The sequence below is a fragment of the Pavona decussata genome, unplaced genomic scaffold, assembly GCF_977016875.1.
Source record: "Pavona decussata unplaced genomic scaffold, jaPavDecu1.1 SCAFFOLD_254, whole genome shotgun sequence".
Lineage (NCBI taxonomy): Eukaryota > Metazoa > Cnidaria > Anthozoa > Scleractinia > Agariciidae > Pavona > Pavona decussata.
Window position 1 is genome coordinate 1,544,945 of NW_028145657.1, and position 15,973 is coordinate 1,560,917.

General features: G+C 37.7%; 2 protein-coding genes across 2 annotated transcripts; one reads left to right on the forward strand and one right to left on the reverse strand.

Annotated features, from left to right (window-relative positions):
* Positions 1-557: 557 nt before the first annotated feature.
* On the reverse strand, positions 558-10,889 carry LOC146456497 (isocitrate dehydrogenase [NADP] cytoplasmic-like). Its single transcript, XM_085092604.1, has 12 exons — positions 10,767-10,889; positions 10,517-10,556; positions 8,963-9,069; positions 8,765-8,851; positions 8,160-8,320; positions 7,034-7,180; positions 6,273-6,340; positions 3,671-3,739; positions 3,205-3,356; positions 2,453-2,593; positions 1,914-1,964; positions 558-1,416 (listed from the first exon to the last, which is right to left on the reverse strand). Exons 1-12 carry the CDS (start codon positions 10,780-10,782, stop codon positions 1,205-1,207), a joined length of 1,251 nt encoding a protein of 416 aa, XP_084948730.1. The 5' UTR covers positions 10,783-10,889; the 3' UTR covers positions 558-1,204.
* Positions 10,890-12,157: 1,268 nt separating this feature from the next.
* On the forward strand, positions 12,158-15,918 carry LOC146456498 (AN1-type zinc finger protein 2B-like). Its single transcript, XM_085092605.1, has 5 exons — positions 12,158-12,391; positions 12,928-12,982; positions 13,354-13,425; positions 14,020-14,162; positions 15,479-15,918. The coding sequence occupies exons 1-5, from the start codon at positions 12,282-12,284 to the stop codon at positions 15,540-15,542; spliced, it is 444 nt and encodes a 147-aa protein (XP_084948731.1). The 5' UTR covers positions 12,158-12,281; the 3' UTR covers positions 15,543-15,918.
* The last annotated feature ends 55 nt before the right edge of the window (positions 15,919-15,973 follow it).

Here is a 15,973-nt window from a genome sequence, read left to right on the forward strand (position 1 = left end):
TGCGGTACAGCGAGATGATGTGTGGTTGGATCAAGTCGGCTTACGATGAACCCAGTCTGTACCAACGCCGAGAAGCTCGTTGATGGAGGGGCTCCGCAATGGCCGGTGGAATGCAGCCAAGAATTTAGGGACCAAAACCGCCCGGGCTACAACTATCCTGCGACTTCTGGCACGCGCAGTAGCAACTGTTGACCGGGCCGCACGCCAGTGTGCCAAATGACAGCGGTTGTATAAATTGTGATGTCACACTACGGTGGATGCTTATGAAAATGGGGCGCAGAATGGAAGGAAGCACTCACTGGAATAGGGACGAATATGAAAAGAGAGAGCGCTTATTGGAAGGGGTTTGCTAAATAGAATCATTACGGCAGGTCACATGACACACGCCCTGTATACTGATGTTGGTATACTGATGTTGGTCAGTAAAGACAGATGGTAAAATGCTTTTATTATGGGTGTGGATTATTCGCTACAAGTTCGGCATCCCGGGTCATTTAATAGATGACTTGGCCTCACCCCGTTCCGAAATCAAAACAAAAAACACAAAACAAATCAAAAAGGTTTTCACCTTTATTATTTTGGTCGTGTGATTGACACCAAATGTCAAGTTTGTAGGTGAAGCAAGCGAAGACCTGAAGACTATATTTTTATGTAAAAAGTTCGCTTCCCGGTGCTGCAATACATTTGACAATGAATAAATTGTTAAACTCCTTAGAAAAACTAACGCGGGCTTTTCTTCTGGAATTACAATCTTTCATTCACGTATTTCATTTTCACAATTAAGATATTTCAGGTTTAAAAGAGATTTTCAAAACAGAGCTTTGAATTCATTTGGAATATAATTTAACTTAAGTCAATTTTTAAAACAATTTTTCCCAAGTTATTTTAATTTAATTTTTTTTTTTTGGCATGTAAACCTTACTGGGAAACATTTTTTGTGACGAATGAACATTCATTTCCATGATACCAAAACGTTTCTGATTTATAAATAATACAAATTAAACAGTAAAACTAAAGGCGAGAATAAAATGTGTACTAAAACAATCTGAGCAAGTTGAGTTGAAAAACTACCTAGACTATACTGTCACCTTGCCTCTTCCAAAAATTAGCGAGTACCTCCTGGCGAGTACAATAATTCAGTTACGTTCCATAAAAATAACCAGCTTCGTTTATACCACATAGTCGGCCCAATTTTACATTTACACTACAAATGGTGACTCGGAGATCGCTTCAATTTGACGGCCAGATTTTCCGCTATTTTATCAAGGAATTCAAACGTGTTCAAGTAATCCGATCTTTGCACATTTGGCAAACCCTTGATGCACCCCGCAAGGTCCTTGGTCATGTGACCACCTTCAATTGTATCGATACAGGACTCTTCCAAAGTGCGACAGAAATTTGCAAGATTGTCGTTACCTGTGATAAGAAAAGATATAAAGTTACTGAAAATCCTCCGCAAATTTAATCTAAAATACTGTAGACGGTGAAAAGAGTAGAAAATGGCCCACCGGCAGAGCCAAGAAGCAGACCTGGTGAAATCTCTGCATTCGGGATGGAATATTTTAATTTAGGAAAGAATTCGTCTCTGGTTTATACAGCTGTTTATGTTACGATTACAAGTACAGTTACAGTAAAACTCTAGGACTGGTAAAAATTAAACAAGGAACTGGCAGGAGAAAGAGAACAGAAATTTATTTCTAAAAAGGAATCTCGCCGCGTTCACTGAAGCTCTCTGCCACTGGTGCACTGTGCACTCTATCTGGGCTCATTTAATCAATTATCCTGCATGATAACCATTGCATCTTCCACAGGTTCTGCAGTATTTTTCTCGCTTTGTTTACGTGTTATTATTATATAAAAAAAAACAACAACAACAACAACGAAAAACAAAAACAAAAACATCTGAATCTTACCGTCCAACTTAGCTCGGTGAAGCAAGCCTCGAGTCCACGCAAAGATTGAAGCTGTAGACAAACAAACAGCCATAAATAGCAACCCTCGATCGATATTCAACATCTTAAACAGGTAACGTTTTTTCTTGTACCGGTTAATAGAACTACTTCTTCTTCTGTGGGAGCAGGGATGGCACAGTGGTGAGAGCACTCGCCTCCCACCAATGTGGCCCGGATTCGATTCCCGGACTCGGCGTCATATGTGGGTTGAGTTTGTTGTTGGTTCTCGTCCCTGCTCCGAGGGTTTTTCTCCAGGTACTCCGGTTTTCCCCCCTCCACAAAAACCAACATTTCCAAATTCCAATTCGACCTGGAAAAAGTGGACGAATAGCCACTCTGTGGATGTGCCACTAAGATTCCCATTTATTTATTTCATTATTTTATTTATTCTTATAGACAACCTGTTAAGCAGAAACGCTGACATTCTCGTAAGTCTGCTGTAAGAACAATTCGCAAAATCCGCACGGTAACCTCTGTTCAGGAAAGTATAAGTTCCTTACCGACTGGGTTAGTGGAGGTCTCTTTGCCTTGTTGGTGCATACGGTAATGTCTCGTCACAGTTCCGTGTGCTGCCTCAGCTTCCACTGTTTTACCATCGGGACAAACAAGAACACTTGTCATCATTCCCAACGAACCGAAACCTACAAACAGGATGAGCGCACATTTACTTAATTAGTTTACCTTACACCGTGTAAGCAAATTATAGAACGGTTTTCATTGAGTAATTCGCGTTTGCTTTGGTTTTGCTGTACTATGATTGGTTAGCAAAACTCGCGCTACTTTCTCAACCAATGGGAAGCAATTAGAGCGGTTTTCATCGAGTGTCGAAAGTAATTTCGCGTTTGCTTTGGTTTTGCATTACTACGCTCTGTGATTGGTTAACAAAACTCGCGCCACTTTCTCAACCAATGGGAATCCAAACCAAAACCAATCGTGTTTTCGCCACACGCGTTTTCCCGCGCTTGGCGCCAGTTACCTGTATTTGCTTCGAATTCTGATTGGCTCGTGTTGTTTACATCTGTTGTGATTGGCCAGAGTAATTACTTTGGTTTTGGTTTTACGACACTCAACTGGAAACCGCTCTATCGGGAAAGTAAGACCAAAACCAATCGCGACTTGATTTTTCCCGCGCATTTGCACTTTTTTCGGGACGCATTTCCCCGCGCTTGGCGTCGGATGGCCAGAGAGATTACTTCGCCTTTGGCTTTACGATACTCAATCGAAGATCGCTCTGAGCAGAACTGTTACTCACCCTGAGCAACAGAGTCGGACTGCACATCTCCGTCATAGTTTTTACATGCCCACATAAAACCACCCTCAGACTTGAGTGCATACGCCACCATGTCATCTATTAACCTGTGCTCATACCACAAGCTCTTCTCCTCGAACTTTTTTTTGTAGTCCCTGTAAATAAGCGAAGAACAAAAAGCACGAACCTTAGATCCCACACACTGGACTGCCCCCTCCCCCCCCCCCCCCCAGCTGCGAGCAAAACTAGCATCGATGTATTTTATTTGAAAATCCCGCCAATGACTGATATTTTAAACGAGACGTATGAAGACTTCTGGAGAGTTTTACAGATGAACATGACTACAGAATGGTACAGTAACTTTCAGAAGTTAGTTGTCCAATCGTGTATTTTAGAGTTCACTTTCTCAGTTGTAACATTCTGACCTAACGCTACTTTGTACCACATAGAGGAACATTTACAAACTTACCTTTCATATATTTCTTGGAAAATGTCCTTGAATCTACCATCATACTTCTTAAGAATCGTGTTCTTCGTACTGAAAAATATTTAAAAGTGATCTATATTACTAAACCGAACTGAAGCAGGAATTCCATTAATTAAAAATAATTTTCATGGAAGCCGTGTAATGTTTGTAAAACAAGAAGCTGTTTCCAGCTTATACTCGGGCCATATTTGACTGTGTGGTGGGTTAAGCCTACAATCTTTTAACAGTGATAACCTCCAGCATCGACAATTCCCCCAAATAGATAGCCTGCGAGCAAGCTCTCTTGGGGGATGGATTCCCGCCCCCCCCTTCCCCTTCCCGCCATTTCCCCTTCCCGCCCCCCCCCCCTCCCCCAAGAGAGCTTGCTCGCAAGCTACCAAATAGATAGATACAGAGATATAGTGAGGCAATAAGTAACCACCAGATAGAATTGAATTTCTTGTAGTCAGAATGAAATACAGGGGAAAACGACATTTGTCATACGAATGCTTTTTATAATCCCCGGGCTTTAATCCTTACGTTTTCACCTTTTGTTTAGAGACAGAAACCATTTGTACGGTCCTAACATGTATGTGACGCTGGGTCAATGACGGATCGTAATTTTCGGTATGATCTAAACCCGGGGGGGGGGGGGGGTACTCCCTTATGTGACTTTAACGGGGACGTGCGGCCCGATAGGGTATGGTTTTCAGGGTGTTTTGTCTTGAACGGGGTATCTATTTCATCACTTTCTGTCTTAAACAGGGTATCCCTACCTGACCTAATGACTTAAACAGATTGTGATTGCCAATGCATTAAAATACAGTAAGAAACTAGCGTATTTTTATTTCATTGTAGTCTTAAACGGGGTGTGATTTTGGGTTAAATGTCTTAGAAAGGGCCTGAAATTTTGAATTGTGTCTTAAACGGGATAGGGAAATCGGAGAATTGTGTCTTAAACAGGGTCAGGGTTTGAACGCCCGGGACGCACCTCGCTACCCAAGCATCTGTTGAGTACCCCCCCCCCCCCGGGGATTTAGAGTAACGTTACGCATCACGCGTACGTTTATATCCTTGTACGTTTTTCAATGTTTCGCTGTTTATATTTTTAAATGAAATTCAGGGGAAAGCATTTGTTATTCACCTTTCATTTGAAGACAGAAACCGTTTCTACATTGATTGTTTTTCTATAGTAAACGTGAGACATCTTTATCTATCTTGGCCCACGAGGTCATAGACTGATTTAGTTGCCAAATTTTCGGTTAAACAAAACTAACCCTAAAAAACACTCCGGTTAGCCTAAAGAGCACTCCAGTTAGCCGAAATAGCACTTAGGTTAGCTTAAATAGCTTCCCGGTTAGCTTAACGGTTCGCAGTTTATGTTGGAGTTGTTCATGCCTCGCATGCCTCGCACGTCTGCCTCGCATATTGTAAACACTCCTCACGGCCCGAAAACAAAGAACGCGACCGACAATGTAAAGAATTTAACAGAAAACGTAACTCGTACCAGCCGAGTACAAAAAACGAGACCGAGAACAATAACTCGTGGCCCGAAGTCTTATCTCTCGGCCCATCGCGGCCCTTTGCAGTTTTCACGTCTACTTTATTTTTTGGGGCCGTAGGTCTTAACAGATCCGATATGCTGTGCCTTTTAAGCATGGTTTTGTCCATGCGTTTCAATGTTAAGATGGTTTTATCCATCTACATTCAGTTGACTTTGCGAGACAGGAATTCGATGCTTTGCCTGCTTTCTCCCTGAGGCACGTGATGTGGCAACGCGTGATTCGGAGAGCGGACAGGTTCAAAGTACGAAACTTGATAGGGCATGGGTTTTGTTGCATTTTATTTGAGCTGGCTCTGTTGCTGGTTTCATATAGAACTGCTACACCGTGCTGACGAGTTCCAATAAGAACGAAACAGCTGTCCACGGTTGCAGCCCTGTTTTGTCGGTTTCTGTCGCGTTGTTGTCTCGCAAAGTCAACTCTTTCACGTCGTATCAGCCTCGCAGTTTGTGTTCCAAAAAGAATAAAGAATTTGATAATGCTACCGAAACCTTAACTCGGTCAGCCTTACGGCCCGAGTAATAAATGGAATGTGCAAATTAATTAGCTTCTCCAAACTTGTCAGCCAGGGACACAACAACAGGTTGTGCCAACTACTGCAGGCCCTTGACTCCACCCCCCCCCCCTCCCTCCGCCCCACCCCAAAGAAAATATTAACAACAGGAATGTTAACATTTTACCGATAAATGTACGTGCATCTGCGTAGAAGAGAACTGCAAATTCTACTAGAACTGTGAAAATTGCATACAAACAAAGAAATTAAAATTCGTAAAATTTGTAATTTTCGCAGACATTTTGTCGACTCGTTGACCCCCATCTGACATCTTACTATTAGCTTTGCGAATTTTTGCAAGTTTCCTAATTTTCGCAGTTCTCGTTCACTCCTTGGCAAATTTTCGTAATTTCCGTAAATTTGTAATTTTCCGAAAGTTGTGACAAAAATTTGTAACTTTCGCGTTCAATCCTGGACATAATTCGTGTAAAGAACAAATGCCACAGAACAGCATGCCAGCTATGATCTTATAGAAGATATCTTACGTTACCTCATGTATAAAGGATATTCTTTCTCCAGTGCATACTTAAAAGAACTGTGGGCAAAATTCTTGATGGACTGTGGAGGGAGACGGTAATAGTTCCCATTAGAAAAAGCGTTTGAGGAGATTAATGCTACATCACGGCAAATCCAAACCTCAAACGTTTATGGATTCTTGGAAAATTATAAATCGTCATGTTACGACCTGTATGTGTGCGTTCAAGTAAAATGAAAACTCTGCACTTCAAACCCCAAAGTTATATATTTAACAATGCGTTTTTTGCAGCAGCCATTAATCATAGTAAAATTATCTATTAACATCCAATTAAATGGATATTGTCAATTCCTGAACAAACAATTTTTTTTCCGAGGATTCCGATATAATCACTGAGAGGAGCTAAAATCTCTCCTGATTGGCAGAGTGTTGGACTTCAAAGTTTTGCAGCTGATCGTTATCATCAACTGACGATCAAGCACCACCACCCCAAAATCAAACAGTCTTCATATGCAGCTGATCAGGGATGCCCAAAAACAATTTTGTCTTTTCAGCTTCCTAGAAAAATCGAGACTACAATTGAAGGGGTGCACGAAATAAGGCCCTTAGTGACTTTTGATGCAAGGTCAAATTCGTCTTTTGTTTCACAAGCGAATACAAGGAAATTTGGAAGGAGAATCTTGCAATTAATCAGAAGTCACTTATGGCTTTTTTCCAGGCACCCCTTAAATTAGCCGCTAGGTACAATCAGCCCATCTTAACCTAGAATAAATTACCTCATCTGTGTTGAACATGCCCATTGACACTCCACCCCCATTCGTGAAGTTATGTACAAGATATCTGATTGGTTCACCACCATCAGCCGGTGTGTAGACCATCTCTACCTCACCAGGGCCAGGAACAACAAAATCTGTTGCTTTGTACTGCATGAAGATAATACAAACAACATTACTATACTTGGATTATTTTAGAGGAGAAGACCTTTAATCAGGCTGTTGATGGGCCATATCACAGAGGTTTAGCTACATGTAGCTTGCCCTTAAAAAGAAAAAGGTTACTGGTGGTACAAAACTAAAGGAAAGGAAATTGGACATGGCTGTCTAAACTTTCATTTCCTAAGCAGATGACAAAGACAACACTCCAAACAAAAACTGACTCACAAAAGTGATAAGGATAGTATGTGGTACTGCATCAGCGGTATATTGGAAAACAAAAACAAACATAATAGAATTTACAATAAGCAATTAATTTAAATGATAGTAAATTCTTGACGAAGGTTAAAAACAAGTTGAACCAAAAGTGTAAACTTATGACAGAGTAATACTTAAAACAATGCTGTTGCCTGAGAAAAATTTCAAGGAGTCACAAGGCCAAAAGCCGAAAAGTTAGGAGCCCAACATGTGAAGTGTTAGGTGCTGCTGCAAAAGATAAAGGTACCCAGAGCATTTTCCTGGGTGCTCCAGGCTCTTGAAAGGCAGCAACCTTGCTTATAATTGGATATTTGTTAAGAATCAGGTCTGTTGTTGCAATCAGGAGATAAAATGCAATTAGAAACTTTATTATGTGATCTCAAGTTTCAAACGGGTGAAAGAACACTCAGAACAGACTTTTTATGTGCTACAATTTGGGGTCTGAGAAGTGAGCATAAAACACTTCTTATTCATAAAAGGCAAAAAATAATAATAATAATAAATAATAATAATTATAATAATAAAAAATAAAAAAAATAAAACAAAACGTAACACCTGTCCTACAGTCTGTCGGGTGCCTTGATTTCAAGACGTCTGAAATTTAACTTGAACTATCCTCAATTTATATGGATCGTACTGGCATAGAACACCATGAAAATAAAATTATTCACGCTTTCAACTACATTCAGATTTGTGGCAAAATATATATTACCTGATCAGCATGTGCATGACGGCCAATGACGATTGGCTTGGACCATCCAGGTACCAGCCGGGGAATGTTCTTGCAGATGATTGCTTCCCTGAACACTGTTCCTCCAAGGATATTACGGATTGTACCATTGGGTGATTTCCACATTTTCTTCAAATTAAACTCTGGTTATCATAAAAATATAACTTTAATAAATTTATTATTAATAAATAATTTTTATATTACTAACAGTAAGTAATTAAAATAAGTATTATTCTAGAATTATTTAAGATACTTAAATAATAAGCTATGTACAGATAGACATTGTCCCAAAGTGATAGCCTGCGAGCAAGCTCTCGGGGAAGAGGAGGGGCAGGAGTCAGCTTGCTCCCAGGCTACCCAAGTGATGTACTACTTTACTTGTGTTTATTCTTACCAGGGATCTAGCCACTTAAATAAAATTACCTTGCTAAAATATAATTTAGCTTTTATAAATTGTCACAAAGCTTCTGCAAGTAATCACTTTTTGAAGACTTGGTCAATATACACTGTAGTTAGGGAATGAAGTAGGCAGCAGCTAATGAATTCAGTCAATTTAGATGTGTTTATAACATAGAAGTAAAACTGACCTTCAACTCTCTTCTCATCTGGAGTGATTGTAGCACACTTGATCCCAACACTGTAAACCTTCACAGCCTCTGCTGCTTCAATTGTAACTAAAAGGAGTCATGAGAAGAAAAGGAATGGCAATTAACATTGTCAAAAAATTTAATATGCATGGACCATGATTGACAAGATGGAGAAGCCTCAGCTTGACATTATCTTACCTTTATCATCTGTTTGATCTCTGTTCTCAATAGAAAGATCAAATGACTTCACATCTATATCCAAGTATGGAAACAAAAGTTTTTCCTTGATAATCTCCCATATTATCCTGCAAAAAAAAATTAGTACAAGACTCAACAAGATTCTTTACTAATCCCATGCACCCCTGCAGCCTCCAGGGGGAAAAAAATGTGTAGATCTGGAAAAGTATTATAAATGTTTTTTTTTTTGGACAGTTTTCCCAACATTATTAAATAATTTGTGATTTTTATTCTAAGTTATTGTACAGTGACCTACTCCAATAATTTTTGGCAACTAAAAACTGGAAATAATTAAATTTGCATGAATGTGAAGGCATTTAAATGAATTGAATTGAATTGAATTTATGCCCTAAACCAACTCCCTCGCCCCATGGGGGAGGGAGACAAATTTGCCAAATGGGATGGGTATACAAAGGCATTCATTTCCAGAGGGTTTAAAGAGTCTATAATAATATTGTGACAGCTGGTATGTAACACTTCATATTAAATTATTATGTAAAACCAGATATGCAATAGGATCAAATTGTACTTGTTTTCAAGGACAGATACGCTGTAAATGAGAATCATCAAAACATGTTACAGAGCATTTAAAATGAAGCAACTAATGACAATTCCAAGGTCCAAAGTCTGAAGTGACCCTTCTCGTCCACAGTAATTTCCTCTGTATACTTGCAGGTCTTAGTACTAATACTTTCATTATTTGTATGCAGTCACAGCTATTTAAATTATAGGGAGTAACCTTGAAGATTTTCCTTAGGGAAGATCCTAACTGTGTAAATTTTGGACCTAAAACAGGCCCTTGCTTATCTAGATCAGACCTGTATTGTGTGCTCGATTATATCGCCATGGTTTTTGCTGGGACGGAGAATGGATATTTTGACGCAAATGTGAGACAAAAACATTACATTTGCTTAGTGTGTTAAAATGCAGTCTTTCAAAACTATCAACGAAAGTAAAATATTTAAAAACCAAAGCCAGAAACCCATAATACCGTAAGGTTTATATTTTAATCGTTTTCGCGTCCCTCTTGAACATATTAATGAGTTGTTAATTACTCTGCGAATGGCATCGCCAAGCTACAAATTTCATGGCTCAGTAAATTTAGTTCCGGAATTTTCTAAAACTTTTTCCGTGTTCTTGAAAATATTTTCTCGTGATTTTACGAAAGTGCGTGCGTGTGATTGTCACGAAAGAGGTTGCGAAAACCGCTCCCTTGTTTGCCTGTAAGGAGAAGATCGGCGAGTAATTTTACTTCCACACGAATCACTGAATAAATAATGCTAACATAGCCAAACAAATTTCCGATCAGTGTAGCAGCGCCTGATATTTTACTTCCTTGAAAATAAATGAACAGTAATTATTTTGACGTAAAATTGTAGTATTGGTTTCTTTCATCTAAAGGTTCTTGTACTTGACTGAGTGGTTCATGTACAAATTATATTCAAATACAAGACACAAGCTAAGCCTGAGTCACTGGCGTTACTGGTCTTTGGCATAGACTTTCATATCTCATACCTTGTCATTTCATCTCCTTTCATTTCTACAACAGGACCAGCTACAAAAACAAGGCAAAGAAAGCAATTTTGCTAATGATTTAATTGAACTAAATATAAGTTGCAATACAGAAAATAAGCTCAGCAGTACAAAGCAACTCCTTTAAAACACAGCTGGTATTTGGCCAGTTGAGAGTCAGAGTTCACATTCAGAAAAATAAAACCTCTTAGGCCATAACGCAGCAAAAATGCATTAAAAGAGTTGATCTTACCTTGTATTTTAGCCATGATGTCGTGGATAGTAAACTAAGCTCTCCGCAGTGCACGCTATGCTTGACTGAAATTACGAAACCTACGGCGATCGATCGATTTAGCTGCGCATTGCACAATGTTGTCCCAAGTGACCTTGCGTGGTAACGTAAGCTACAATAGGGTTCACTCAGGGGTCACTCGATTGCCTGTTTATCTCATTAATTTTAAGTATAGTTTGGACGCTCCCATAACGCTGAATTCAGCAGAAAAACAAAACTGTTCTGTAAAATAAAAAGCAAATTAATACAGTATAAACAAATATGGTGTCAGGCTGACAGAGGTTTACATACATCCCCTGTAACTGTTTGAAACACAAAATAGATGCCTCAGGTCCATTTAATAGAAGTGTTCTAAAACCCGGCCCTAGTAACGTGAACTGCTCAAGGTGGGGATGACCAAAACTGAGCAAACGATTCAGGCTAAACAATAGAATACATTACTAGGCCAATTTTCCACAAGTGCCTCGGTGGCTCTTTCGGCCCGTTTCCGCTTCAGGCTCCAAGGAGAAAATCAACCGTCACGCCATCCTTGCGTGACGCATCAAAAAATGGTACTGGTAACGTTTGAATAGAATTACAGTAACAACAATTAACACAAGTTTGTATAGCGCAATTTCCCAAAAAAAAAATGCTCCGTTACGCTTCACAGTTGTTCTTAAAAATGATAAGAAATGAATATACACAGAAGCATTAAGAAACTATGAAAAGAACTTGCTCAAATAGTGACGGTATCAAAGACGGATGAAGCTGATCCGCCGATCAAATTAAGAAGTGAAGGTCTGGTTGGAAACGGAAAAATTTTATACTTTTAAGTTTTCATCTATTTTTCTGGTGTTAAAGTTCAGGAAAAGTGTGAAATCGGCGGGGCTTAAGTACAGGTCTGACAGGAGCCCATTAATGGGCTCCTGTCTAGCAGAGGTCTCTGACGGGAACTGTCACAGGGAAGAATAAAAAAATAAAGAAAACGTCATGAATATTTCAGAATTAATAAACTGGACATAAATTAATGAAAAAATGGAAAAAATTAAATAAAGAAGTAAAAAAAATAAGAGTAAATAAATTAAACAGGAATAAAAATAAAGACTAAAAATCACGAAAGTTTTTTAAAATTTCGGTGGGAAAATCACATTACACAATCCGGTCAGTTATTATTTGGAACATTTCGGAAATTCTGAGCTACCGTTATTATTGCTCTTTTTGGGTTTTCCAGGTGATGCTGGTACAATCTGAAAGTCCAAGTTGTCCTGACTGGGAGTCTGTGGAAGATGGGTGGCCATTGAACGAGGCTCACGATTTGAAAGTTACTGGCCAGCGGTAAGCTCTATGAACAGAATTACTTCATATACATCAGGAGGGATGCATCGTATGCATGACAAGGTGAGAAGTGTATGAAAGTATCATCACAATGACTCAGCAAAACTTATTTAAACGGCTGACTAGGAAAGTGAATCAGAACACTCTGAGTAAAGTTCCATCATGGCGAAAGAAGCAGATCTTCTTTCTCTTGGAACACACTGCAGTTTAGCGGATTGTAAACGACTTGACTTCCTACCATTCAACTGCTCACATTGCAAACAGGTTTTCTGGTAAGAGATTTTTTCAGTATGAATGAAATCTTTAATCTTATTAAGTTTAACTTTTGTTGAGAACATTTGAACCAGACTTAACCAGTATTGCAGTTGATCTTCACGGCGAAAAGCAATTTGGCTTTAATCACTTCACCTACCATGGCAGTCTGGCAACTGAACTGAATTTGACTGGCTATTTATTTAAAACAGCTTTTAATAAGTTAAGTTTAAGACCTCATTGTTACGTTTTTGTCAAATAATTTAGACGTGATCATAAATCTTGTTACTCAACATCAAGATAACATTCGATTTCCTTAAATCGTAGGGAAATACTAAAAACAAGCAAGCCAGATAAAAAGAAACATTTAAACAGATAGAAAAAAAAAAAACATGGATTAGTAGTTTAATATTTTCCCTCAATTTAAGTTTAATTTTTACTAATTAAAGTAGCTAATGAATTCCCATTTTAAAAATCCTGCTTTGATAAATTATGTGAATCATGGTGATATGACTCATCATTTCATTTTGTCATTTGCTTTTTCTTTTGTAAATAGTCTGGAACATCGCACACCTGGAAGTCATCAGTGTTCACACTTCACATTAACTGATGTAAGTATAATTGCCACTTAATTATAACAAATTAGCCCCTTGGGTTTTGATAGATAATCAAATTATTTCAACTTCTTACATCTTAATCACATTGAAACTTTGACATGACCCCTCCACAACCCATTTCTCAATAAATATTGAGACAATCCAATGCTATCCAATTAAATTCCACTGGTCCAATGGTTTCTTCAATGTTTGCAAAATATTCTGTGTAATAACAATTAAGTCTTTTAAAAGACATCTGACACTGATGATTGATGAGCGCAACATGCAGAGGTTGAAATTGTATGCACTAGCTGTTAGTTGGTTATTTTATTGAATTTTGGTGTACTGATGTTGCTAACAGAAATGCGAACATTCTTGACTAACAGGTTCAAGTTCCTGTTTGTCCAATCTGCAATCAAATTATAAAGAAATCTAAAGACGAGGATGTCAATAGACAGGTGAGTTTGTAAGCAGTACACAAATCAGTGTTAAAATTGATGAATAAAATGACAGCAAGGATGGCTATCATTGTTTTAAAACTTTTAGCTCCAGCGACCAACGATTAAGACCTCAGCGACCTTAGGAGACTGCTCATTCATATTGGCAGCACCCGACGCTATGGAAATTGAACTTCTCACGGAAGAAACTCCTTAAATATTAATAACACTTTTCTATTTAAAAAAGTGTTTTATTAGTTCATTAGCATTAAATAACAATAAATTATTATTGTAAATTTAATTGTAAATTACTGTAAACTCATATGTATCTTTCTTTAATTTGTATCATTGTTATGCACAGGTGAGCATTTCCGTATGAAACCCGTGCACTACAAATTATTAATTATTAAAATTATTAAATATAAACCAAGTTTTAAATGCGAGTAAGAACAATTCACAGTATGGGTCAAGTTTTATTTGAGACATGTTTGTCACTTTATATTAATTACACTTTAAAGATTATTAGATAACTGATTATTTATTTACTTCCACTGAAGCTATTTTCTGGCAGGCATGCAGTGTCAAAGTATTGTGTATTCTTGTCATTTTCTGTAGGTTGAAAGACATATTGTCAGTGGCTGCACAAGTCTTATTGTAGGCAAACCAAAGAAAAGCAACAAGTGTTCTTTAAAAACTTGTCGCCAACATGGACTTATGCCTTTTGTGTGCTCTGAGTGCAATAAGAATCATTGTATAAGGTAGGTAAAGAAACAAATAATATCCACTCTGCTAAGGTGGTGCTCCATGAAGTTTTAAATAGTCGTGATCAAATTGATCTGATTTAATAATGTTAATCTATTTAAAGTGGTTTTTAAGGTGGATGCCTGGCCTAGGCTTTAGTAATAAAATAACAGACTTATTAAGGTAGCTTCATGTGAAAGTATAGTTGTCAAGAATTTACTTAGCACTTTTCGGACTTTTGATTGATTGGAAGTGGTTTCTTAGAAGTCAAAGGATATTTCTCTCTCTCTATCCAGGTGTAAAGAAAATTACTGTAAAACTGTTTACTGGAAACCCAATAAAATTCCAGGGGTGGGTGAGAAGTAATCCTGTGGAGGTGAGGGGAAGGGATGGTAGTCAAATTGTACACTTACATGGGGAGGCTGTGCCCTGAGGTCGAATCTCTTATCCTTTCATATACCAGTTTGTCAGAAAAGGCAAGCCTTTGATATACATGTACCTTCTTTCATAGCAAATGGAACCCCTTTTACATACCATACCTACCGTTAAACACTGCATCTCTTTTTTGTTGCCCAGGCCTGTTTGAAATACATTGAAATACCTAAATGACAAATTCCCTATCTAGAACCCTTTTCTATTCTTCAGCTCATGAAATCCCTACCCATTTATATACCTCCAGCCTGAAAAAGGTACCTCTAAACCCTAACCCAGTAACCCGGGCAGAAACTCTCTGTGTAGTCCATTATAGCGAGTAATAACTCCAAGTCCTTGATGCTGCAGAACCTGGTTAAAGTTCCTGCGGGCATGTGGCCTCATAGAACTTTACCTTAAATTTAATCTAAATTGGCTCCCTAGGGTTTTATAACAGGACATCCACACTGGCACTGCAAGCTTTAGTGCAGTCAGAACATAATCAATTTAAATGCATTGAAATATCTTTGCTGGATGAATTTGGTATTAAAATGTTGCATTGTTACAAAATTATAAGGAAAAACATTGAAATTGCACTGTCATTGTCAAAAAGTAAATAACAATACTGAAATAAAAAGACTCTTTCCATTCATTTTATGCAGAACTCCTCTGGATACTAATCTCATTATTAAAAGTATCACTCTTCTTTGGATAAAGTTGTCTGTTCCCTAAACCTCTTATACAATTTTTATTCCTTCCGTCCATTTATTATTCCGATATGATTGAATATCATTATATATATTTTATTATATTTATTAGAACAGCTAAGAACATGCTACCTGTATACTGAGTATGTAACTTAAGGTTTTTCTTTTTTCAATGTTAGACAACTGATATTATTTTTTATTCCTTTTCCTTCCAGACACAGACATGCTGAGGATCATTTCTGTGCTGCTCTACACGTCCCAGCTATACCATGTGCTTGAGATACCAAGAATGATGTTACACTATGCTATATAGCCTCTCTATACTGACATGACTGTATTTAATACTTTTTCAATTTTAATCAAATCTTAATTTTATTTATATTTTTCCTATTTCTTTGTTTTTATTGTCTTGCTCTGGCATCAATAATTTAATTATTATATTATTTATTTCAGTCTGAGACTTGTAAATTGCCTCTAAAAAATTAGTAGTAGATTCAAAGTCATGCAAATAAACAATATTGATAATATTTTTGAGGAGTAACATTTCAATAGTAATATATTACCACTGTACAAGAAAGAGAAAGTGTAAAATAATTGTAACATATCTTGTTACATCCTGTGGACATTAATACAATAAAAGTGAGATGCTTGTATATCTGTTTGCAAGTTTGTTTATTAATTTAATTTTCTTCTTTTTGTTTAGCTACTTA